Raw genomic sequence first — 26,033 nt, 5'->3', positions numbered from 1 at the left:
AGGAAGTTAGGGCTCTCTTGGCCAAGAGAGCCATAGAGAGGGTTTCCGTACCAGAAGTTGGCTGTGGTTTCTACACCCACTTCTTTCTGGTGCCCAAAAATGGTCAAGGGCCTCCCTCCATCCTAGACCTTCAATCCCTTAATTTATTCCTCAAGAAGAAGTTCATAATGCTTACTCTGGCTCAGGTTTCATCTGCCCTGGGCCCAGGAGACTGGATAGTAGCGTTGGACTTGCAGGACACTTATTTTCATATTCCCATGTTGCCTGACCACAAACGTTACTTGCGGTACATGGTAGCCCATGAGCACTTTCAGTTCACCGTGCTCCCCTTTGGCCTTATTAGTGCCCCTCGGTGTTCATCAAGGTGATGGTCGCAGCTCATCTGCTTAGATCAGGGGTTTCATTCTCCCCCTATCTCGACGACTGGCTGTTGAAGGCAGGCTTGCCTCAGGCTGTTGTCTTCCACCTCCAGATTACGGTGGAGCTCCTGTATTCGCTGGAGTTCACTATAAACATGCTGAAGTCACAACTGACTCCCTCTCATACGTTTCCTTTCATCTGAACTGTTGTGGACACTGCAGTTTTGGGCATGTCCTCCTGAGCGGTAAGTCTAGGATATTCAGGCTACCGATTATAACAATGCTTCAGCTTGTATCCTGGGTTTTGGTGAGAATGACTCTGAAGCTGCTGTGCCTCATGGCCACCTGCATCCTGCTGGTGACACATGCCAGATGGCATATGAAGGCTCTGCAGTGGGAACTGAAGTTCCAGTTGGCACTGCATCAGGTGAATCTCTCCATCAAGGTCCAGATCTTGGAGGGAATTGAGCATGATCTGCCTAGGTGTTTAACTAACTGCGATTGGGTCAGTGGCACATCCCTTTCCCTTGTGCAACCAGATCTGACAGTAGTGAAAGATGCATCACTCCTGGGTTGGGGTGGCCATCTGGGAGAAGTGGAGATCAGAGGTATCTGGTCTCCGGCAGAGTAGGTACTCCACATCAAACTGTTGTAGCTCTGTGCAATCCGGTGAGCATTGAAGGCATTTCTTCCCTCTGTCAGAAGAAGATGGTGCAGGTGTTCATGACCAACACCACTGACATATGGTACTGCAACAAGCTGGGCAGATGGGGTCATGGACCCTTTGTCAAGAGGCTCGTGTCTCTGGACCTGGCTGGAATATTTGGCAGACTCTCTCAATGACAGAGCAGACTAACTCAGCCAAAAATGTGTACAGATCACGATTGGCATCTCCATCCAGAGGTGGTGCAAGGTCTCTTTTAGCAGTGGGGAGAGCCTTGGTTGGATTTGTTTGCCTCTGCACAGAATGCACAATGTCAGCAGTTTTGCGTGTTGGAGTTTCCAAGGCAGCAATCGCTCGGAGACCCTTTTTGTTTTGATGGGAACTCATGCCTTTTATATGCCTTTTTGCCTATACCACTTATGCCCAGAGTTCTCAAGAATATCAAGAATGACTGGGCCCAGTTAATCCATGTGGCTCCAAACTGGGCATGGATAGTCTGGTATCCTGAGTTGTTGAGCATGTCCATCGATCAGACTGCCCCTTTGGGAGGATCTTCTTTAGCAGCAGCAGTGGAGGGTTGAGTGGTGGCAGTTGACAGCTTTTGGCCTTCCTCCCGATGTCTGTAACGTAATCTTGGAAGCCTGGCATCCCGCCACCAAAATGGTACATGTCTGCAGTTCAAAGAAATTTGTAGCATGGTGCATGGACAAGTCTGTTGACCCCCTCTCTGAAGTCCTAATGTTTATCCTTTCTCTGGCCTAGCAGAGCTCTGCTAAGGGGGCTCTTAAAGGTTATTTGTCTGCTATTTCTGTGTTTTTGAGGTTGCCTGATCACCCTTCTTTGTTTAAGTCTCCTATTGTTAATAGGTTCCTTAAAGGCCTTACACAGCTCTTTCCTCTATTCCCATTTATTATGCCCTAATGTGATTTTAAGTTGTTTTTGACCTTTCTTATGTGCGCTTCTTTCGTGCCTCTCCGCAACTGTTCTCTCAGGCTTCTCACTCTGAAAACAGCATTCCTTGTGGTCATTACATCTGCCCACAGAGTGAGTGAGCTGCAGGCTTTGTCGTCTGAGCCGACCTCCCTTTCCATCTTGCCTGACAAAGTGGTGCTTTGCAGTAGGGCCTCCTTTCTGCCAAGAGTGTTTACGTCTTTTCATGTAGGCCAATCCATCACCTTGTCTACTTTATGCGCACCTCCACATCCTTCTAAGGAAGAGGAAAGACTTCACCTCCTAGACCCAAAAAGAGCATTGGCATGCTACCTTGATCATCCGGATGGATGATCAACTCTTTGCCGGTTATGAGGGTGCGAAGAAAGGTCGGGCAGTGCAGATGCAGACCATCTCCAGATGGGTTGTACTCTGCATTGAGATCTGCTATGCACTGGCCAAAAAGCAGCCACCTGAAGGTTTACATGCTCATTCTATCAGAGCACCAACTGTGACCACTGCGTTAGCACATGAGAAGGTGACCACGGACACATCCATTCTGCTGGACATGGTGTCTGTTCTGTGGGAGTGTTCTTCAGGTTCCGGCGGATGAAGGGGTGGCGCCTTCAAAATCAGACATTAAATGGATGACAAACCTGGCACTGAATATACTCATGGTTACTGCAATGTGTCTATATTAATTGCCTTGTTATATTTTTAAGTTGGTGGATGTTTACAAACATATTTTATAATACGTTGGTTATGATGCATGTAATTTGCGTAAACTCCAATACTGTATAGTATTTAATAAGGTGTAATCTGTATATAAAAAGAGGCTCTTATTTGTCACTGTGCCTCCTTTTTTACTGTGAGAAGTATCTTTGACTTAAACTGTTTCTTTCAACAGGTTTACATCCATAAATTGCATGCAAAAATGATCAATATGTTATAACCCTTAAAATCCTGCATGAAAAACTGACCTTCCATCATTTATATTGTTTAAATACACCTCTGCTTCTTTCTACCTTCTGTCTCCCTGTTCTGTATACAAGTTACTCTAAATATCTCATGCCTAAATGCCTTAAAGCTCTTTGGAAACAATATTAATTCCAGCTAGCAATAGTGCCTCTCGTAGCCCCCTCTAATAATCATGTCCATGTCAACAATTACCACAAGGAAACTGCATTGAATGCATGTAATGAGAATGCAAAACTAACCCCAATAACCAATGGACCGACCAATGGACTAGGCTCTGGGTAGCGTGCTACTTATCGTAAAGTGCTTAGACACCTCATCTGGGGTAGTAAGCGCTATACAAATACAATTTATAACGTGAAGTTCCAGTCCTTGACATCGGTCAGACGGCAATGTAAGCTACTCTCCACATGTTTACCAAACACCACTGCCTGGACAGTCAGGCCCATAGGGACGGGTACTTTGCCAGTTTGGTCCAGCAGGAATTTCTTGCATGATCTTGGTTCACCAACCCACCTCCATGGATGGTATTGCTTGGGTATCTATTCAGAGGTAAGGAATCTGCTAGTGGAAGTCTTTAGCAGATGAACAAGTTACTTACCGTCGGTGATGCCTTATCAGGTAGAGACATATTGTAGTTGCAGATTCCTTACTGACCCACCCCTCCTCACCTCTATGTGAACTGATTTCTAGGGACACAGACTCTCTCTTAAGGGCCTTAGTTTTGACACACATGTAGTCAGTGTTCTTCATGGCTCTGCCCTTCTGGCTTGGAAAGTTGTGGAAAGAAACTGTTGTTAGCGCACCAGGGTGCTCCCTGCATAGGACCCCTGACATCATATCCAGCACAGATGATGCCGATGACTGACGTGGAGCTGATCAATGCCACCTAATGGTGCGGGTGGGTACTGCTCAGAAAATTCTTGTAACTTGTTTTTTAGGATGATTGAAAATGTAAATTCATATTTAAAATCTCTCAATACACCTTAACAATGCATTGTTAGACATATTGTGTAAACTACAAGGTATTCAGCACCACAAAGGTATGAGAGAGTACATTCTTGGTAGTCCAAAACACTTGCTCTGAGCTATGTTACAGGGGTTACAAAATAGTTGTGTTCGGAGCATTTAACTGAAGCAAAGGATTGCTTAGCCATGTTGTCACTGGCTCGCCTTAGCCAAGTAATAACTACTTTAAAGAAGTGATGCATTCATTGTAGTGTTCAAGTGGTGTTAATTATGCTATGTTCCCTATCATGTATTCTTGAACCGACCTCTTATCACTTAATGTTTTACTTTTTAAGAAATTTACACAGAACAATAGAAGGATCAACCAGTATTGCTCAAGCTATGATCTAAAAAGAGATCGACTTTAACTCTCTGCCCTTCATGTCCTACAGGTGGCCGATGAGCGGTTCTGCCCAGATGTCCTCAGCACTATGAAGGAGATGAATGTTGCCAACTTCCGCAGGGTACCTAAGATGCCAGTCTATGGAGTGGCACAACCAAACTCCAAGGTATTACAAAAATGACGTTCTTCACTTTTTAAGTGGTATTTATACAATCAAGCTCTACGCATAGTTGTTGTTTGTGAGAGATGGGGAGTTACAAATATTGCTGTCCTTATTGCTAACATAGTTGTTTTTCCAACGTAAGATTTGTGCATGCTAATAGCCTCTCGTGAATTTTCTTGCAAGCACAGTTAGACATTCTGATCTCAAAGCAACGTCTCTACATTATCCCAGGGTTCACAATTAGTTGCTAAAATGCTCAGCAATAAATTGTATTTCTCAAAAGTTTCTTGTACGTTTCCTCTTGAAAAAGCTGCATCTTTCTAGCCTGATGCTAGGCTCCTCAGTAAAACAATTTTCCAGTTGTGACCCAGTTTCTTTATAATCATCGCACAGCACAAATTTCCTTACTAGGATTTTGAATGAATAGCTTGGATTGAATGAACAACTAATGTTAGCCATACTGAAAATAATTGCAGAACAAAAATAGTCTCCTTGAGTCACAATTGCCAAGTAAATGTAAAAAGGCCAGGATTTATATTACAAATTACTGAGGTAAAAATAAAGGCAAAAAAGTGCACACACAAGTTCTTACTACAACTCCAGGATGTACACACGTGGCTCCAAAAAGATTCTGAAATCGTAGCACAAACACTGCTACTTGATGCACTCCTGACAATAAAGTACATTGAAGATGTACATTATTTATTTCAAATCTGTGACTGCTGACGACTCTGCTGACATTGCACGTCATAATTATGTAGACACCACTACATACTTCTCTGGCACACCGCGTTCCTGCGTAGAACTTTCAAGCATTCCCAGCCCAGTTTCTGTGACACCCTCCCTGCTCACTGCCGTTGTGGTGTGCTTAAGGTGAAGTGCAAGCGAAGACCATTGAAATTAATGGAAGGCTCACTGGAGTTAATATGGCTTGCAGATACGCAGTGAACTGGAGACAAAATCTGAAGACACACATACCTTGATTCTATTATTTCCCTTGGTGGGCCAATGATGGCTATACTAAAAGCAAAGTGAACAAACTCTCAATTGACCCTTTTCCGCCAAATTGTTGCATTGGGTTGGAAGTGAGAATACACCTGTTGGTAAGTTGAAGAAGTAAAAGAATAACGCCAACACAGTTGTAGTGGTTTGTCATGGTTTAGTGAATGAACAAGCCCTTTGTTCACAAGGAGGAACCATAAGAGATCTGCATGACCTAGCTGTTGTATGTAAGTGCACAAGTGAAAAAATGATCAGTGTTCTCTGACAACAAATAGAACACATAGAAGCATTCTAAATCCCATTGTCAAACAGAGCCAAAACAAAAACATGCATTGCAATCATAATATAAAAATATAAATGCATACAAAAATACAAGTCCAACAGATTTTATTCCTCTGCACATTGAGTGGAGAGGATGAGGTTATACTCTTTGTCTCGAAGGCCATTGATGGTCCCGTGATCAGAACACATGTTCTGGCCAAAGTTAAACAAGGAAGGTATCAAAATAAGGACCACAAAAGGTCAAAGCCATGCTGTTGGAGAAGCTTCCCTTACAAGTGAACAGACCCTCATTGACTGCCTGTGTGACCCTTCTTGTCCCTATGTCAATGGTGGCAGTCACAGGATCACTGAGAGAGAGTTCGGGACCAAGAGCTGATTAGAATTCTGTAAGAGACCGCTAAATAATACATGCGTCTGCATTGGTTTCTTAATTGTGTGTACAAAGCATACTTCACAGGTAGATGGACATAATTTAAAATGAAGAGTTTAGAAATTAAGTTTAGCCTCATGGTGGACTGACAAATAGGAAATGCACAGCACTGAGGAAAACAGAAAAAAAACTCACATACTAAAAAGATACAAGCAGTCCATACCTCACTCTACTTTTCTTTCCTGTATAATTCTGCCTTTATATACTCTTAACTATTCTTCCATCCCTCATTCAAAAACAAGAAAAATACCATTTGCAGGCCAATGGTTTACTCTCACCCATTGTATTACCAATTACATATATTTTTAGGTCGCTGCCTAAAGACATCCTTGGGACATTCAGAAAGCTGACCTAGAAATGCGTTCTGCCCATTGCTTGCCATTGGCTTTGTGGTTTGTAACTAACATTTTCTTGCTTTCCATTTGCTGGCTTTATTTGTTTTAGGCTGTCCAGTCATACCTCCCCTTGCCTAAACTTTATTTACAGTATCCTTCCGAGTTCTCCCTTTCTGTTAACAGGCCTGTAATTTTTGTTCTTATTTCGTCACATTTACTGTGCACTCAAAGACCAAGGTCAACTGTCAGGCGCTGTCTTCTGAGGGGGCTTGTTTACTTTTCTTTCTCTTACTTCAAAGTGGGAGGATTTATGTGACAATCTTATTGGATTCTGGTGGTAGGGAAGAGATGTATTCTAGCACCCAACAACATTTAAATGAATTTGAAAATATATCAGAATTAGGAATAAAAAATGAAGCACTTTTTTGTTATTGCCCAGTGTGTTGGAAACAAATACTTTAATATGATGGAAACAAATCATTACACTAGGTGTTGCAGTTTCCACACATTTTCGTCTGTGCACTGTACAGTTTTATTAATAAAACTGTATGGCTGTGCAAATGTAATGGTCATTTCAATTGAAAATATGTTGTCTGTAATGGCAGTGTGTTGACACACCATGAATACTGCGCTCTACTCCACTCCACCCCACTCTACTCTGCACCACTCCATGCCTCTGCACCACTCCACTCTCTTTCACTCTGCACCACTCCACTCTACGTCTCTTCATGCTATGCATCTTATTCTACCCTGCACCACTCTACTCTGTGCCAGTGCACTCTGCCACTTTACACCACTGCACTCTATGCCACTGTACTCTACTCTGCACCACTCTGTACTACTCTAGTCTGCACTATTCTATGCCACTGCACTGTCATGCAACTCTACTTTGCATTCTACAGCACAACACCCTATGCCACTCGACTCTACTCTGCAGCACTGCCCCCTTCTTCAGTCAAATCCACTTTTGAGAATCGCAAAAAGAGGTTTGCACTCGAACCTAAGACTATTCACATGTCTAGGTCAAACGTACATGTGCACCAGGTTTTGAGAATTATGATCTGAATATTCTTTTGTATTCTTATTTTAGTATCCATTAATGACCATATGTCTTACCATCCTAGGCTATTGGCTGTGTTTTGAGCTACTTGACTGATACAAAGAGGAAGTATACAACGATTCTCTGGGTCAATCTGCGTGAGGAGGTGGTGTTTGAATGTAATGAACAAATGTACACACCCCGGGAACCTGGCAACCTGGAACAACCGATTCTAGTGCCGGCATCATCCCCTGAACAATTAGAGGTGAGCAGCTTTGGAACCAACATAAAGGTCCTAGAACCTGCAAAGGCTAATTAAGATCATTTGGAAAACATTTTTTTCGCATGATGTTTCTTTTATTTTCTTGTGGTTGCACTTTCCTTTAACGAGTTAGTCTTTAGAGTTATTTACATAGTTGTCGTTATTTAACTAGTAGTCAGTACACACCGACATGATCCAGAGGCAAAGGAGAAAAGGATATGATGGAGATAAACATACCCCATTCAATTTCCCTTTGTGGTTAGGACAAAGCCTTTGTTTATATGAGCAATGTTTTCATGATACAACTGTTAAAATCAGAGCTGTATAAAGCTGCGCACATTAAACACGAGGGACAGTAGGCCTCATGGAAGTCATCTAAAAAGTACATGGGCCAATTTTTTGGGCTCATTTGTAACACCAGACATGGCACACTTACAGAGCTTACAGTTTCACGTTTTAAAAAAAAATATCAAGAATACTTTGCCAAAAATCCTTTCAGTGACTTATAGTAAACAAATATAGCACTAATTGGTTTATGTCTCCACAGGAGCTGGAGGTCACGGTCAAAAACAGCATTCTGACGTCACAGAAATGGCTCGAAGTGTACCTGGAGCAGGAGAAGCAAATGAAAATGTTTAAGAGCTGCATGACGATGCAAGAGATTTTTAACCATCACAAAAGCACCTGCCAGGGACTGGTTTATAAACGGATTCCTATCCCGGACTTCTGTGCGCCAAGAGAACAGGTACTTTTGTTTTTCTTTTTGGAGGTCAATTATTTAATCTGCAGACGATTTACACCATCTGAAACAACTTTTGCAGACAGCTGGACTTTAATGTTATAGCTTTAACAACTTCTCAGTGTTACTTTTGATTCTGAATGATAGTGTTGACTCACGAATAGAGTTAAAAATTATAGATTAATTCTGAAATCTGATGAGTAGCTGATAGAATGGGCTTAATGCGACCCCATCCTACATCGTTTTGCATACTCACCGGGAGCACCCAGCACAGTCCAGGACCGTGAACCCCTTTAGCAAAGAAATAGCATTGTGTTGAGTACCTGAGATAACTCTGTGCCTGAATGCATGCGGTGCAAAATAGACACATCTATTGAGCAGGCGCTCTATGCTTCTATGCATACCTCTCCCTGCTGATCCTACAGGGGGCTTCCAAAACCTCCACCATGGTGTGAGCAGTAACTCATTCCATTCAACATCATGAAGGCTTTCACATCCCTCCAATGTATCATAGTGTAAGTTGTACTTGCACAGACACTCAAGAATTGATACGTCTAACTGTAAATTCCTCACGTTTCGAATTCCATGCAGGTGCCAGAATTGATCCAGAACTTTTTTGCACAATTGCTCCTGTACACCAGTAGCTGGTGCCTTTAGCTCTCAGTGAAGGCCATGTCTCACCTCCAGAAGTGATGACCCAGAGCCATATACAAGCACCACCCCTCTGCTGTGGCATCAGATTATTTTCTTCCACACCATTAAACATAGATCCAGAGCTCAGGTCCCAAAACCTCGGTAGTTTAGTGTTTTCCCCCTTTTTTGAAATTGTATAAAGCATAAACGGGGCTCAAGGCATTAGAGCACTCTGCATGAACACTAGATTACACTACACATATTAGGCACAAGGAGATCAAGTGATTTACCCACAACCACAGGATGCTGAGCCTAGCCGGGTCGAAACTTGGTTCACCAGTTTCAACATTGGCAGTTGTGGCCGTAAGCGTGGGGCCATATCTCCACAAGTTTCAATCATGCCACGAATAAAAGAAGCAGCTACAGTCCCGCATGTTGCCGTTGGTGTCTTGGATCTAAGCATGATTCAACGTCATGTGATAGTGATCTGCGAGGCACTCAAAATCCATCAAGGGGCATCAGGTGGGTCTGTATGTTACTGAGAAAGGCTGATCACACTCCATTCTTGGGCCCAGTCCTGATCCAAGTGACAGTCCTGGTCCAGGTCACTATCCTCAGTCCAAGTCCAAGGCAGAATCGAAAGACAAGTCTCAGTACAAGCAAAAGAAGTCCTACACGTGCTGCTCCCGCTACAGGAAGAGATTGTGCAATTGTCACCCCAAGCCCCAGTTTCAAGTCAGACATCCAGATGTAACCCCATTCCCAGGCCATTTTCTTCACAATGGCAGGCTGAGGCATTCAGTGAGGTTGTGCTGCAGCTTTTTACCATGATTCAGGGTCCCTCTTGAATGCCCTTTGGCCACAGGGATCTATCAGGTTCCCAATCAGACTTCTACATGTGGGGCTTATCCCAGTCTGACTGATGCATGTGGGCATATGTCTGACACCGTGCCAGCACCAGGCAATGCCTCCACACTTTTTCGAAAAGCCATTCTGGTTGACCTGAGTCAGAGGCATATTTGGCACCTGAGGCACCAGTCCCAGATCTGATCCAACACCAGTTTTAGATACAGAGTTGAGTTCATCTCGATCTTGGCTGACGTCTTGCTTTGAGTTAACTAAGGCTTAGCTCATGGTGTGGGAGTATTCTGCACCTTTACTGTTGCAGCACTACTGCGAACAGCTTACGTACATTTTTGTTTCCAATTTAGATGCAATTCAAGGCCTTGAAAATGTCCACATGACAACAATCATGATGATACGGAATAGGAGGTTGACAACCTGTTACCTCCTCACGATAGTGGTAAAAGTCTGTATTTAGACCTCTAGAACGCCAGTGCCATTGATACCTCCTCTGAAATGAAACTGGATACCCCATTATGGCACAAATGGAGGAAAACACCTCTTTTGCAGGTTGGCATAGCAGTGGAGGTGCTGGAACTTTGGTTACCTGCTGTGATACTACAGCAAATCTGTTTTCAAACATCTTGCAGTCTGGCACTTCGTTTTCCAAGCCCTGAAGTGAAGTGTTAAAGGAGGTTTGTCCATGGCATGGTTGAAACTGTGTTCGGCGTCACCAGCAAGTTGCCCCTTTGCAAGGTTCCACAAGCCTGCAGCCGGGGACCTGACCTTTTTGACAAACCTCCTGGCACCTGAGAGATTTGTGATCTAGCTTCATCCAACAAAGTGAATTGTAATTGCTTCCTTACTGCCATGCCTCTTGCAGAACTGAGGTGCAGTAATGCATTTGGCAAGAGGGTTTTCTCACCAGATTCCCTGTGTGGTTCTCTCAATGCAGTTTGCTTGTAAGGACTCTGTACTCATAGACTTTAGGATACAGTGAGAGTGATCCTGTCCACCCTCCAGGAGGAATCCATAAAGCATTTGCTCTTCAGTCCACAATTGACAGGGTGTGGCCAAATACATTTTATAGGCCAGGCTGGAAACTACAGAATGTTAATAGTGGTATGGGCACCAGTGAGGTGATTCAGCATCATGCTTGGATGCCTTATGTAGACTTTTCCAGGGTAACTATGGGCATCTGTCATTGACATGCCATGGGAGGCTCCAAACTCAGTGTTGAACTACAGTCTGCTCCTTGGACAGATTGCTTTCTCTGGCCCACCAGCATCCTATCAGTAATCCTGAAGGTTCCAGGTCTGCTCCTGGGGACTTGCTTGCCACCACAGACAGCCTTCCCAGGCAGCGCAACAGCCCACACATACTTTTCATGTCTCAAGAGGAAGTCTTAGGAGGGTAGGCTGTGACCACTAGCAAGGTTAGCCCTCCTCTTTTTAGTTGCTACTGCAACCATTGCCAAGTTTCTCTGATTGCCCCTTCAGTTGGACATGTGCAGTTGGTACAGGGCAGAATTCATTGTAATCTCTCTGGTTGGTGGGCAGTTACCTCAGACTGATGTGTCATGCAGGTTACTCAACATGATTATTCCCTTACCTAGCTTCCAGTGGCTCAACGTACCATTGCTTACCATTAGTTTTGCTTTATTATCAGTCTCATTTAATTGGTTTTATTTTTTCAGCTTGTGTTGACTTTCCTTCACTTGTTTGCACCTCTGCTGGACCATGGGATCATTAATTGCTTCTTTCATTTGTTTACTATGCGGGCACTACTTAAGCACTCCACAAGAATGCATGTGTTTTCCAGCTGTCTCCCTAATGTACTTCCCTTCTCCCGTTCACCTCCCTGAATGTTGCTCTCTCTCTCACTCTTGTGCTTCTCCTAGCACACCTCAGTGTTGTGCCCACTTTCATGTGCTTCTTCCCTGTGATGCTTTCTCCCCATCTGATTCTCGCTGCAAGCTCCATATTCCTCTTCTAGCCCTTGTGCTTCTCTTCCTACCCCATGCTCCACTTCTGCCTCACACCACTCCATGAGTGCATGTGTTTTCCAGCTGTCTCCTTAATGTACTTCCCTTCCTCCGTTCACCTCCCTGCATGTTGCTCGTTCTCTCTCACCCTCGTGCTGCTCCCTGCACTCCTCAGTGTTGTGCCCACTTTCATGTGCTTCTCCCCTGCAATGCTTTCTCACCCAGGTTATTCTCATCATCATCCCCATATTCCTCTTCTAGCCCTTGTGCGTCTCTTCCTACTGTGTGCTCCACATTTGCCTCACACTGTTGCTCCTTCCCCCCTTCTTTTGCTTCTGCTTCCCAGTTTTTGTGTTTTTTTACACCCCAGTGTTACTTTGCACCCCTGTGTGGCTTCCTTTCCCCACCGCCCTCTGTGCTGGTCCCCCAACGGTGCCCTCCATGTTGTTTCTGACCCACCTGAAGCCTCTGTGTTGCTTCCGCTACCTGCTTTAAAAAAAACATTTTGCCCTCTCTTTAGGTCAAGCCTAGACAGCGCTGGGCTGTCATTTAGCAACCTGTTGTATATACTTTGTGGGGTTCAACTCCACTCAATGATTTTCATTTGTCTATGTCAGTGTCCTTTTAAAATCCTTGCTGGCTAATGGGCAATCCTTCCTCTTTGTTACCTCTTTTTTCTCCCACGGTGATTCAATCAAGTATTATATAAATACACTGCTCACCATTTTAAGATCTCTTCAGGGACTCCTTTTACATTTCATCTCGAGCACTAGAGACGAGTGCTTGTTCTTTCTGAGTTTTGCTGTAAGCAGGGCTGTAAATCATGTTTTCTTTGGTCACAGCTGCAGCAGAACAGAGGAAGGAGGTTTTGTATGTGTAGCTGATGCTTTCTACCGCATGTGTATGTATGTATGTATGTATGTATATATATATATATATATATATATATATATATATATATATATATATGTTCGATGGCATGTGTAGCTGCAGATACACATGCTGTGCACATCCCGCCATCTGGTGTTGGGCTCGGAGTGTTACAAGTTGTTTTTTTTCGAGGAAGTCTTTTCGAGTCACGAGACCGAGGGACTCCTCCCATTTCGACTCCATTGCGCATGGGCGTCGACTCCATCTTAGATTGTTTTTTTTCCGCCATCGGGTTCGGACGTGTTCTTTTTCGCTCCGTGTTTCGGGTCGGAAAGTTAGTTAGAATCTCGGAAAAAACGTTGGTATTGTTTGCGTTCGGTATCGGGTTAGCTACAACAGATCGACACCAAATTTTGGAGAGCTCCGGTGGCCCTTCGGGGTTTTTTCGATCCCCCGTCGGGGCCTGGTCGTCCCGGCCACGTGCGACTTCAAGGCTGATGGAACGGACCCCATTCCGCTTCTGTCCAAAATGCCATAACAAGTATCCGTATACGGATCAGCATCTGGTCTGTAACTTGTTCTTGTCCCCAGAGCACAAGGAAGATACTTGTGAGGCCTGTCGAGCGTTTCGGTCCAGAAAGACGTTAAGAGACCGAAGAGCCAGAAGACTGCAGATGGCGTCGACGCCGACAGGACAAGAGGTTTTCGAAGAGGAAGAGGAAGCTTTCTCTATCCACGAGTCAGACTCGGAAGAGCTCGAAACCGAAGAAATGCCGAAAACCGTGAGTAAGACGTCGAAACATAAGACTCACGAGAAGTCAACAAAAGCCCAGGGGACGCCACCGCCAACAGGCCATGGCTTAACCCAAAAAATAGGTGACCGAGCCAAGGCACCGAAAAAGGGCACGCTGGTGTCGAAGTCATCCGACTCCGGTCGAGATACGCCACACAGCAATCTCGGACCCGAGACATCGGCTCAGAGAAATTTCGGCACCGTGACAGCGGCACCGAACAAATTCGGCACCGAGAAACCTCCACGCCGAAAATTACAAAGGTTTCTTCGGAGCCTAAAAAGACATCCGAAAAAATTTCGGTTCCGAAACATCCAGCCTCGGAGCCGAAAACAGGTTCCTATACAGAGGAACAAGGATTGTCCTCCCAAATGCAAAAACATAGATTTGGAGAGGAACTTCAAGCTGTAGAGCCAGACTATACTCAAAGAAGGCTCCACATTCATCAAGACACAGGGAAGATAACCACTCTTCCCCCAATTAAAATAAAAAGAAAACTTGCCTTTCAAAAAAAGGACAAGGAGCCACAGGCAAAGGTGGCAAAGAAAACAACTCCACCACCGTCTCCACCACCATCAGTGCACACATCACCAGTAGCAACTCCACCACTGATGCACTCCCCGACTCATACTGCCATGAGTCAAGATGATCGCGATGCATGGGACCTTTACGATGCTCCAGTATCGGACAACAGCCCAGACTCGTACCCTGCCAGGCCGTCCCCTCCTGAGGACAGTACATCTTACACACAGGTGATCGCAAGGGCGGCTGCTTTCCATAACGTCACCTTGCATTCCGAACCAATTGAGGATGGCTTTTTGTTTAACATGCTGTCCTCCACTCATAGCCAATACCAAAGACTACCTATTCTCCCAGGAATGCTAAAACATTCAAAACAAATCTTTCAGGATCCTGTTAAAGGCTGAGCCATAACTCCAAGGGTGGAGAAAAAGTACAAGCCACCGCCAACAGATCCTGTTTGTTACAACCCAGTTAACACCGGACTCAGTAGTTGTCGGGGCAGCTCGTAAGAGAGCAAACTCTCATACCTCGGGGGACGCACCACCTCCAGACAAAGAGAGTCGCAAATTTGATGCTGCGGGCAAAAGGGTTGCAGCACAAGCAGCAAACCAATGGCGCATTGCCAATTCACAAGCACTTTTGGCAAGATATGATAGAGCTCACTGGGATGAGATGCAACATTTGATAGAACACTTACCCAAGGAGTTCCAAAAAAGAGCACCACAAGTGGTGGAAGAAGGACAAAGTATCTCTAATAATCAGATACAGTCTTCAATGGATGCAGCAGATACAGCTGCAAGGACAGTAAATACTGCAATAACAATAAGAAGGCACGCATGGCTGCGCACGTCAGGTTTCAAGCCGGAAATTCAACAAGCCGTGCTAAATATGCCATTTAATGAACAGCAGTTGTTTGGGCCGGAAGTCGACACTGCTATTGATAAACTCAAGAAAGACACTGATATGGCAAAAGCCATAGGCGCACTCTACTCCCCGCAAAGCAGAGGCACATTTCGCAAAACACCTTTTAGGGGAGGGTTTCGAGGACAACCTACAGAAACCACAACATCTCAAACAAGGCCCACTTACCAAAGCCAATATCAGCGGGGAAGTTTTCGGGGGCAATATAGAGGGGGACAATTCCAAAAAAATAGAGGAAAATTCCAAAGCCCCAAAAGTCCTCAAAATAAGCAGTGACTTACAAGTCACACATCCCCATCACATAACACCTGTGGGGGGAAGACTAAGCCAATTTTACAAACATTGGGAGGAGATAACAACAGATACTTGGGTACTAGTAATTATCCAGCATGGTTATTGCATAGAATTTCGCAAATTCCCTCCAACAGTCCCACCGAAAACACACAGTATGTCAAAACAACATATAAATCTTCTAGGATTAGAAGTTCAAGCATTGCTCCAAAAAGAAGCAATAGAATTAGTACCAAAACAAGAACTAAACACAGGAGTTTACTCACTGTACTTTCTGATACCCAAAAAGGACAAAACTCTAAAACCTATACTAGATCTCAGAATATTAAATACATACATCAAATCAGACCACTTTCACATGGTTACATTACAAGAAGTAATCCCACTGCTCAAACAACAAGACTACATGACAACACTGGATCTAAAGGATGCATATTTCCATATACCAATACATCCTTCACACAGAAAGTATCTAAGGTTTGTATTCCAAGGGATACATTACCAATTCAAAGTGTTGCCATTCGGAATAACGACTGCGCCAAGAGTTTTTACAAAATGTCTAGCAGTAGTAGCTGCACATATCAGAAGGCAGCAAACACATGTGTTCCCGTACCTAGACGATTGGTTAATCAAAACCAACACGCAAATACAGTGTTCACAACACACAAATTATGTCATAGAAACCCTACACAAACTAGGTTTCTCAATCAATTACTCAAAGTCACACCTTCTGCCGTGTCAAACACAGCAATACCTAGGAGCAACAATCAACACAGTAAAAGGAATTGCCACTCCAAGTCCACAAAGAGTCCAAACATTCCACAATGTAATACAAGCCATGTATCCAAACCAAATGATACAGGTCAAATTAGTAATGAAACTCCTAGGCATGATGTCCTCATGCATAGCCATTGTCCCAAACGCAAGGTTGCACATGCGGCCCTTACAACAGTGCCTAGCATCACAGTGGTCTCAGGCACAGGGTCAACTTCTAGATCTGGTGTTGATAGACCGCCAAACATACATCTCGCTTCAATGGTGGAACAGTATAAATTTAAACCAAGGGCGGCCTTTTCAAGACCCAGTGCCACAATACGTAATAACAACAGATGCATCCATGACAGGGTGGGGAGCACACCTCAATCAGCACAGCATCCAAGGACAATGGAACATTCAGCAAAGACAGTTTCATATAAACCACTTAGAACTGTTAGCTGTGTTTCTAGCGCTAAAAGCATTTCAACCCATAATAACCCACAAATACACTCTTGTCAAAACAGACAACATGACAACAATGTTTTACCTAAACAAACAGGGAGGAACACACTCGACACAGTTGTGTCGCCTAACACAAAAAATATGGCATTGGGCGATTCACAACCACATTCGCCTAATAGCACAGTTTATTCCAGGGATTCAGAATCAGTTAGCAGACAATCTCTCTCGGGATCACCAACAGATCCACGAATGGGAAATTCACCCCCAAATACTGAACACTTACTTCAGAATGTGGGGAACGCCACAAATAGATCTAGATGCAACAAAAGAAAACTCAAAATGCCAAAACTTCGCATCCAGGTACCCACAACATCAGTCTCAGGGCAATGCACTATGGATGAACTGGTCAGGGATATTTGCGTACGCTTTTCCCCCTCTCCCACTTCTTCCATATCTAGTAAACAAGTTGAGTCAAAACAAACTCAAACTCATACTAATAGCACCAACATGGGCAAGGCAACCTTGGTACACAACAATACTAGACCTTTCAGTAGTACCTCATGTCAAACTGCCAAACAGGCCAGATCTGTTAACACAACACAAACAACAGATCAGACATCCAAATCCAGCATCGTTGAATCTAGCAATTTGGCTCCTGAAATCCTAGAATTCGGGCACTTACACCTCACACAGGAATGTATGGAGGTCATAAAACAAGCTAGAAAACCTACCACTAGACACTGCTATGCAAATAAGTGGAAAAGATTTGTTTATTACTGCCATAATAATCAAATTCAACCTTTACACGCATCTGCAAAAGAGATAGTAGGATACTTACTACATTTGCAAAAATCTAACCTAGCTTTCTCTTCCATTAAAATACATCTTACGGCAATTTCAGCTTACCTACAAATTACGCACTCAATTTCATTGTTTAGGATACCAGTCATAAAAGCGTTTATGGAAGGCCTAAAGAGAATTATACCACCAAGAACACCACCAGTTCCTTCATGGAACCTCAACATCGTCCTAACACGACTCATGGGTCCACCTTTTGAGCCCATGCACTCTTGTGAAATGCAATACTTAACGTGGAAAGTTGCATTTTTAATTGCCATCACATCTCTAAGAAGAGTGAGTGAAATTCAAGCATTTACCATTCAAGAACCATTTATTCAAATACACAAAAATAAAGTTGTTCTACGGACCAATCCTAAATTTTTACCAAAAGTAATCTCACCGTTCCACTTGAATCAAATGGTAGAATTACCAGTGTTCTTCCCACAGCCAGATTCTGTAGCTGAAAGAGCACTACATACATTAGACATCAAAAGAGCACTAATGTACTACAGTGACAGAACAAAACTAATTCGAAAGACAAAACAACTATTTATCGCCTTTCAAAAACCTCATACAGGAAATCCAATTTCAAAACAAGGCATTGCTAGATGGATAGTTAAGTGCATTCAAACCTGGTATCTTAAAGCTAAAAGAGAACTGCCTATTACACCAAAGGCACACTCAACCAGAAAGAAAGGTGCTACCATTGCCTTTCTAGGAAATATTCCAATGAACGAAATATGTAAGGCAGCAACATGGTCTACGCCTCATACATTTACCAAGCACTACTGTGTAGATGTGCTAACTGCACAACAAGCAACAGTAGGTCAAGCTGTACTAAGAACATTATTTCAAACTACTTCAACTCCTACAGGCTGAACCACCGCTTTTTGGGGAGATAACTGCTTACTAGTCTATGCACAGCATGTGTATCTGCAGCTACACATGCCATCGAACGGAAAATGTCACTTACCTAGTGTACATCTGTTCGTGGCATAAGTCGCTGCAGATTCACATGCGCCCACCCGCCTCCCCAGGAGCCTGTCGCCGTTTAGAAGTAGATCTTAAACATTTGTATATTTGTAAATATATTACTTGAAACTTTATTATGTACATACGCATTCACTCCATTGCATGGGCACTATTACTAGCATACACAACTCCTACCTCACCCTCTGCGGGCAAAACAATCTAAGATGGAGTCGACGCCCATGCGCAATGGAGTCGAAATGGGAGGAGTCCCTCGGTCTCGTGACTCGAAAAGACTTCTTCGAAGAAAAACAACTTGTAACACTCCGAGCCCAACACCAGATGGCGGGATGTGCAAAGCATGTGAATCTGCAGCGACTAATGCCACGAATAGATGTACACTGGGTAAGTGACATTTTCCATATATATACTCCACTCCTTTGGCCGTTCCCGCCCATAAACAGATTTGTTTAAACAGACCATTTATTTGGTTGCATTTGTCAGAGGGAATCACTTAAATCCTCTAGGCGAAGCATTCTTGAAAGGAGCAGGAACATGAAACTCTGTGTCCTGGGGTGTTTCTGGTTGCAGGGAAGCCTAGACTGTGGGGATGGGAGCAGGCAGACAGAGAGCTGAATGGGCCAACTCAGCATGATGTGGGGGAGGGAGCACGCACAGGAAAGAGGGGGTACTGAGGTCACGGATGGAACTGCAGGGGGAGGTGGTGCACACACATGCGCAAAGCCAAGCAGTCCAGCAGGGTGGGAGTGGTAATTGTCAGAGTGAAGCTCCTATTCCTCAGAGTCTGTGTGAGATGACAAGTTGGGCCCACCTCCTGGCACCTCGAACACTGGAAACCTTTGTAGCACAGAGTATTAGAGAGGCCAGGCGAGGGGAAGGGAATTAGGAAAGGGACTGCAGGGAAAGAGACCTGCAAAAAGAAATAGCAATACACACAGGAATGTAATCTTATAAGTAACTATAACACTGTTACAATCTCTGTCATGAGACAAACTCACCAAAACTAACTGAATCACACACCACAAATATGATGACAAAAAACACAAAATGAAACAAAAAAATACCACCCCAAGCTAAGTGTTCTAAAGATATTGTTAAAACTGATATTCATTAGACAATTCAGCAATATTCTGCCTTTCTAAAATATGCTGTCTTGAATAAAGAATAATCTTCCGAAAACATTTAAGTCAGTATCCTCCTTGCAAAACAAAAAATATCCTTTACATGGAAGAAATAATTTCCTCTGAATTTTCCTTGCAATACAGATACACTGATAAAAGCAAACATGTTGTTCTATTCACGGTGTTCCTTTAGTTATGCAACTTCATATCTTTAGAAACAGGAAAAGTGCAATGAATATTGCATCTGGCAGGCTGCCAGCCAACTCCAGCAAATGCCCTTTGTTTATCTACTTAAGATAAAATCTCACCACTAAGAGAACAACCAGTTCTCCAATAAACTTCGAAATCAACCTCCAGAAAGCATTCTCTCAAAGCAGAGAGGGATAAGGACTGCCACAGCCAGATGAAGAACCAAACCCAGAAAGCTCTGGAGGAATAGTGGGCACTTGGGTACTGGGTGTGGCAGGTTTTATAGTCTGGACACATCGAACTTGGCTGCTATGGAAACCTCTACAGAGAGCATAAAAAACAAGTACAAGTCTGTGTAATAATTATGTCAAGGATGATCAACAAGAATAGGCTCATGCAAAAGGTAATGTTATGCATACAGCTCAGATTATTTGCAGACAATAAGCATAGGCTCATGCAAAAGGTAATGTTATGCATACAGCTCAGATTATTTGCAGAATTGTAAATATACTCAACTGATTCTCCATTCTCTCTAACACATGCAATGACAATGCCACCACCAACGAGCTCTGGGTGCAGCCTTGTGTGCCTTACTGCACCAGTGTCTCAAACATGTACGTTGAAGAACTCGTAACGCATTGGTTGGAGCATGCCCTAGACAGCGCACTACCCTAGTTCTGACAGGAACCGACCTTGGAGGTTGAACCTTGGTGGGCCTACGGAATGGGGGAGGGGAACTAGGCTGCTGTTTTTGTGAAACATCTATTGGGGTCTGATGTTATTGTATCCAGGTGAGTGCTGCCTATGAGGGATTCCTAGAATCTGGGGCTCCCTTTCCTCTCTCTCCAGACTTTTTGCTGGTGACCAGAATGAGATGCTGAATGGACACTATCTGAGCTCAGTGCCATGCATGCTTTTAAGTGCTGTTCTGACAGTGAGCAGCAGACAACTCTGTAGTTTACATTTTTGTGCAACAGAGATGCCCCAAATGTATGGGGTACTTCTGTAAAGGTGATATAATGTGTCGGTTCCCGTTTGGAAGAGATAGCTGACAAGAAGATGTGACAGGGAAGCTAATGGGACTATTTATTTGGTTCAGCAATAGAATACTGCACGTTGTAGTTAATTTGCATATTTACCTTGCTAGCTTTTATACAGCATGTTTCGTATGGTGTGAACACATACACGCTGCATGATACAAGGACTTAGATTTTCCACTGCTGGGAAATGAGGCTCCATAATAACTTGAGATTGAAAACTGTGCGCCTCATTAATGTTTTGAATTGCGAAAACTGTTTTATCAGCTGTTTAATAATATAGTAGAGTCAAAATCGCTTCTGTAATCGCCTCATTGATATAGTTGTCATATGAAAGGTTCACATGGCTTCTTGGTGTTAGAGAAGAAAAGTCCAGCGCGTGCACAACCCGGGGTCGACACGAGTAGGTTTCAGAAATCAGTGCAAAAGTGAGAGACTTTTAAACATTGAGCTTCAAATTAAGAAGGTGTTGCAACAATTTAACATATGGGCTTCAAAAGCGCAAAGGTTTCTGCTGTTTGTGGCTGAATGTACATCATCAGAACTCAGCCTTTTGAAGGTGCAGGTCACTTTTCCGAGATTTAAATTCTGCTGCACCATGAAATTTTATCGAAATGTATTCCACTCTCTAATATTTTTGTGGCCAGGTGCAGGGATATAACCTGAGAGCAATATGCTGATTGGATCCTGAAGAGTAACTATAGACCTACATTTCACTTTCAAAAAGGAGAGCAAACATGAAATTGCAAATACTATTTTTCTTTTTTAATGTGGTTCAGATCTACCTGTGGGATTGTTGGCAAGGTTAGCAGTTACTTCTGAGTTCTACTGGCTGACCATAAATCACAAATTAAATATTAGTTGAACATACAATTGGTATTTAACTTATACTCAAAATGTGTAAAGTGAATAATCACATCCTTTATTTAAAATGCAGAGGTGTCGATTTTTGCAACCGCCATGAAACTGGTCATTTCTTATCGTTACATTCTCGAACAGATTAAGGGAATGAACACCAGGGTTTGCGCGTCTGCCAGTTATTTGACACTCCCTCAAGACATTGGCTATTTTTGTGTTGCGAAAATAACTATTTTTATTGCTTATTTTGGTGCTTGGAAGTTATGGTAAGCTATATTGTTGGTGTTATCCAAGTCTACAGTAGACGCCAAACACATATTTTATTGTATCTTCTATTTTTCAAATCTACAAAATTTTACTGAAATAATGCTACATTGTATCGGTAAAGTAAAAATAAAAAATATACATTGCATTGATTAAGAATTCATTACACACCCGAATACTTTTTGTACTCCATTCACTTTTTTTATAGTGCTGGTTCATGATCTGGGGCCACTTCATAGCACGTGATCAGAAGGTACTAAGCACTGGAGTGCGGAAGTTCGTGTCTTCAGATGAGTTGGAATGTGTATCGGGGACATTTCTCAAAACAGGAGGCGTAGTTAGCTTCTCTCTTGGTACTTTGTCTTTTTGCTTACATCTAGCTGTAGGAATTCTGGACAATAAAATGTTAAGGTTTTTATTGTGTGCTAAAAGGTAATGTTAAAATTCAGATGAAGTTAATCAGTAAATATCTCGCCGAGATCATTGGAGCTGTTTACGGCTCCATGTGAGTCACCGAGCAAGTCAACTCTTTTAATACATCCTTGCATCAATTTATTTTTAATGAAAATACGGTCATAAAATTTAAGAATGTTTTAACACCCCTCCTGAGCTGTCAAATGTTATGTGGACAGGCTAAAGTCAGCCACATTTACCCTTCAAAATGCTGTGCCAGAAAATAAAATACCAACTGAACCCTTGCATTTGTTTTCCATTATGACATAAACTTAAGCAAAAAAATGCCTGTTATTGGGGCGTTTCAATTTATGGCCCAAACATCAATAATTCTCAATTTCTAGGTTTATTTTGCAAACTGACCTGTCAAAACTTCGCTGTTGACATCATCAGTCTCCTGTTTTACAGGCTTATTATGCAAACTGACCCCCCTCCTATGACATAGCTCTTGAGATCATCAGGATCGCTGACGTCAGTCAACAATAGTTAACTAAATTTTCCATTTTAAATTCAATTGTCCCCTACATTTCCATGTGTTTATTTTCTACCTGATGGTTTGAGGCTGTAGTCATGTACAGTTAGGTTAGTGAGTAATACAAATGAGACTTTGGCTACATCAGATGCTGAGCAGGCAAGTGAGACAGTGAATGGATCGATCTTCCAGGGATCTCTTAGACAGTCAACTACCTTTTGGGTTCACTAAACACCAGGGTAGACAAGCTCAGACGGCATCATCTGGCCAAACATGAGTAGTTTTTGTACCTGTAGTTATTTCAAGCCATGTTTGTCCATTTGGGCATGTCTTGGGTACATCTATTTCCTAACCCTGAGAACATTCATTGATTCACCTTCTGCACCTTGAAATGTCCATCTCAAGGCTGCTTAGAGACTAGTTTTGCCTCCAGTGGGACTCCAATCTCCTGTGTATTTCTAACTATACTGCTGCATCCTTGAGTTTTAAAGGAAGTCAGGACAGAACAAGCTCAGGTCAACTTGATAGGTCCAGGTTGAGCTGTGAGGGGTCTGTAACAGTGAACTGTTGAGTCTTTGATTCTGCCCTCCACTCAGTCTTCATCTTAGGGAGGTTTTATTGTTTCAGCAACAGGGCATGGTTCTTTATCCACACCCTTCATCTCCATGGATAGAGATTGAGTTGCACCAGCTAAGTAGTTTTGACCTTCTGTAGATAATGGTGATTGTTATCTTGGCTGTGTCCTGTCCATCCATAAAGCCAATCTAGTCTGGATGCTAGCTGGGGTGTATGGCTTGGCTCAAGCACTATTGGGTTTACCTGCTTCAGTCAAAGCTTTCCTAAGTACTTCTGCGTATTCTGTCTTTGGCTTGTAAGGCCTTTCTGTGAGCTCTGTTAAGGATTATTTGTCAACCATCTAGGCTTTTCTACGTCTGTCTAACCAGTCCTTGTGCAAGATACCAGTTTTCATGCATTTTTTAAAGGGTTTACATAAATATTTTCTTTTTGTCTTTTGTTATGCCACAGTGTGACTTTTGTTTGGTTCTTGCCTTCTCGATGTACTTGGTCTTTGAGCTTATCTACAGCATTTCCTTGGAGTTCCTGACCCTTAAGACTGTCTTCCTGATTATAATTACTTCTATGCATCATGTCCGTGAACTGCAGGCAATGTAACATCTGTATACCGCATTTGTTCCAGACAAACTGGTTCATTGGACTTTGGACATTTTTCTGAAGAAAGTGGCATCACCTTTCCATGTGGGCAGGCCATCACACTCCTAACTTCTTTTGTTTCCACCACATTTATGTGAGGAGGAGAGGCTTCATGAGTTGTACACCAAGAGCGCCTTAACCTTTTATATTGATCAGACTAAGGAGCACGGGTAGAAAATGAACTATTTCTGGGCTTTGCTGGAGTTAGGAAGGGAATGGCAGGGCAGAACAGCCCACAGGGATGGTTGTTTTGCCCGCTCAGTGCTGCAGGACTTCCTGATGTGAAGTCCACTCCTCGACCCTCAACCTTTTTGGAGGTATTACTTTGGTATCTGTTCAAAAGAAGAGGAGCTTGTGGTTAGAGTTATCTTCATTAGGTAAGTATTCTATCTAATTTCAGACTCCTCACCACCTTTTCCCTATTCTAGGGAATGAACTTCTAGTTGTTCTTAAGGTTCATTGTTATGTTTTACACACTATTGGAGTTTTGAAACAGTTTTTGATTCTCAGTGTGACTGTCTAAGGGGGCAGCAAAGTTCAAATTTAAACTGACATCAGCATGCCGGGGTGACACCTATATACGTCTCTGGGCCATCACTTCTGGAGGCAGGACGAGGCCACCATGGAGTTTGATGATACCCCAGCGCAAGCAAGCAGTTAATGGGAAAGTTCTAGACCACTTATGACTCCTTGGTGGAAATCATGTTGTGATGAATTTGTGGTTAGAACACAAGAAAGGTGAGTAATTTGTTCTGCAGCAGGGCCCCTACTACACTGTTGGTGTATTCACTTAGGCATCCATAGTCTGCTTTTTAAGGGTGGTTCTTTGACGCCTTCCTCCAGGCTTCCATACCTCAGTCAAAGGGTTCCTTAGGGAAAATGCCTATTTACTAAGTATAACTTGCTTGGGTGTGGCATAGTTTGTGCACTGTTTGTCCTGGGTGCCTGCATCCATAATACAATAAGGGCACACTGGCAAAAGCATTCTCTCATTTCATGTGGCTGCATCTTCCTGTGCAAACTAGGTAGCCACATTTTTGTTGTGTTAGTATTGACTTTTTACCCTTGCAGTAGGTGTTGGAGAACGAGTTGCAGTTAGGCCCTAACAAGCATAGCAATGGAAGTCCAGTCTTTTCCTTTTTTTTTATTACCCTCCACAATGATAAAAGTTAAGAAAACAACATATTATTTAAAATGTCCCTGTATAAGGAGTATTTTTAATCACTGCTGGATACCAAAGGTAGCCTATATTGATTCAAAGATTCTCAAGTGCATCTTCTTCATCTGGGTTGGACCTCCTTCTATTAATTGTATGCACACTTTAACCAGAAATAAAAAATGTTTGCAGGCAACCTCTTTATTTGTTCTGGTGCAATATGGTAACCAAATGACTTTTAATTCAAGCGATGGTCTGGTTCTACTGGTCAAAGTGATGCCCCTGTTCCAGCTTTCAAAACAAGTGACTGAGAACCATTTGTCCATATAGATTAATTGAGCATAAATTAAGCTCCTGTAAGTATTATGAAAATCTCACATGGTGCCAGCATTCGAAGACTTGACTTTTAGGTACCTCAAACTCTCTTGTATACGGGGTGACTGATCAACATAGAGGTATTCCCCTGTAGCTGGGCAGCATCTTTACCTATGATTGCTTTGGAGGCAAAAAGCTCATATAAAGATTGATCATGGTGCTGTTTCTTTATTTACGAGTTACTGTACTGTGAGCAGTGTTCAGTCTCCCAGCCATAGTATGCCCTGATGATTATTTTCTTGGAAGTTATTGGTCACCTGAAGGTAGGTAGCTAGTTGAGTTGGTAAGGAAAGGAAATATATTGCAGATCTGGAGATTTTCAAGTTTCTGATACTACTGGAAAATGGTATTCATCCTGTTTCTCGGTAATGCCTGTGAAAGGGTATAATATAATGAGGCACATAGAGATGACGAAAACATGATGGAATTGTAATCCAGATCCTCTAAAGCCAAAATTAATGA

The 26,033-nt window shown here is 42.9% G+C and overlaps 1 protein-coding gene across 4 annotated transcripts in view; it reads left to right on the top strand.

The window, feature by feature from the left end:
• Positions 1-26,033, top strand: part of PALD1 (phosphatase domain containing paladin 1) — a 966,838-nt gene that overhangs the window by 677,933 nt on the left and 262,872 nt on the right. For all 4 annotated transcript variants that reach the window (XM_069240368.1, XM_069240369.1, XM_069240370.1 and 1 more), the window contains exons 13-15: positions 4,329-4,445; positions 7,616-7,795; positions 8,340-8,537. In XM_069240368.1, the coding sequence (XP_069096469.1) occupies positions 4,329-4,445; positions 7,616-7,795; positions 8,340-8,537 (495 nt within the window). The remainder of the gene's footprint in view (positions 1-4,328; positions 4,446-7,615; positions 7,796-8,339; positions 8,538-26,033) is intronic.

The sequence above is a fragment of the Pleurodeles waltl genome, chromosome 6 (assembly GCF_031143425.1).
Source record: "Pleurodeles waltl isolate 20211129_DDA chromosome 6, aPleWal1.hap1.20221129, whole genome shotgun sequence".
NCBI classification, from domain to species: Eukaryota; Metazoa; Chordata; class Amphibia; order Caudata; family Salamandridae; genus Pleurodeles; species Pleurodeles waltl.
Note: the sequence above shows the minus strand (reverse complement) of the source record. Positions and strands in the feature narration are given on the sequence as shown.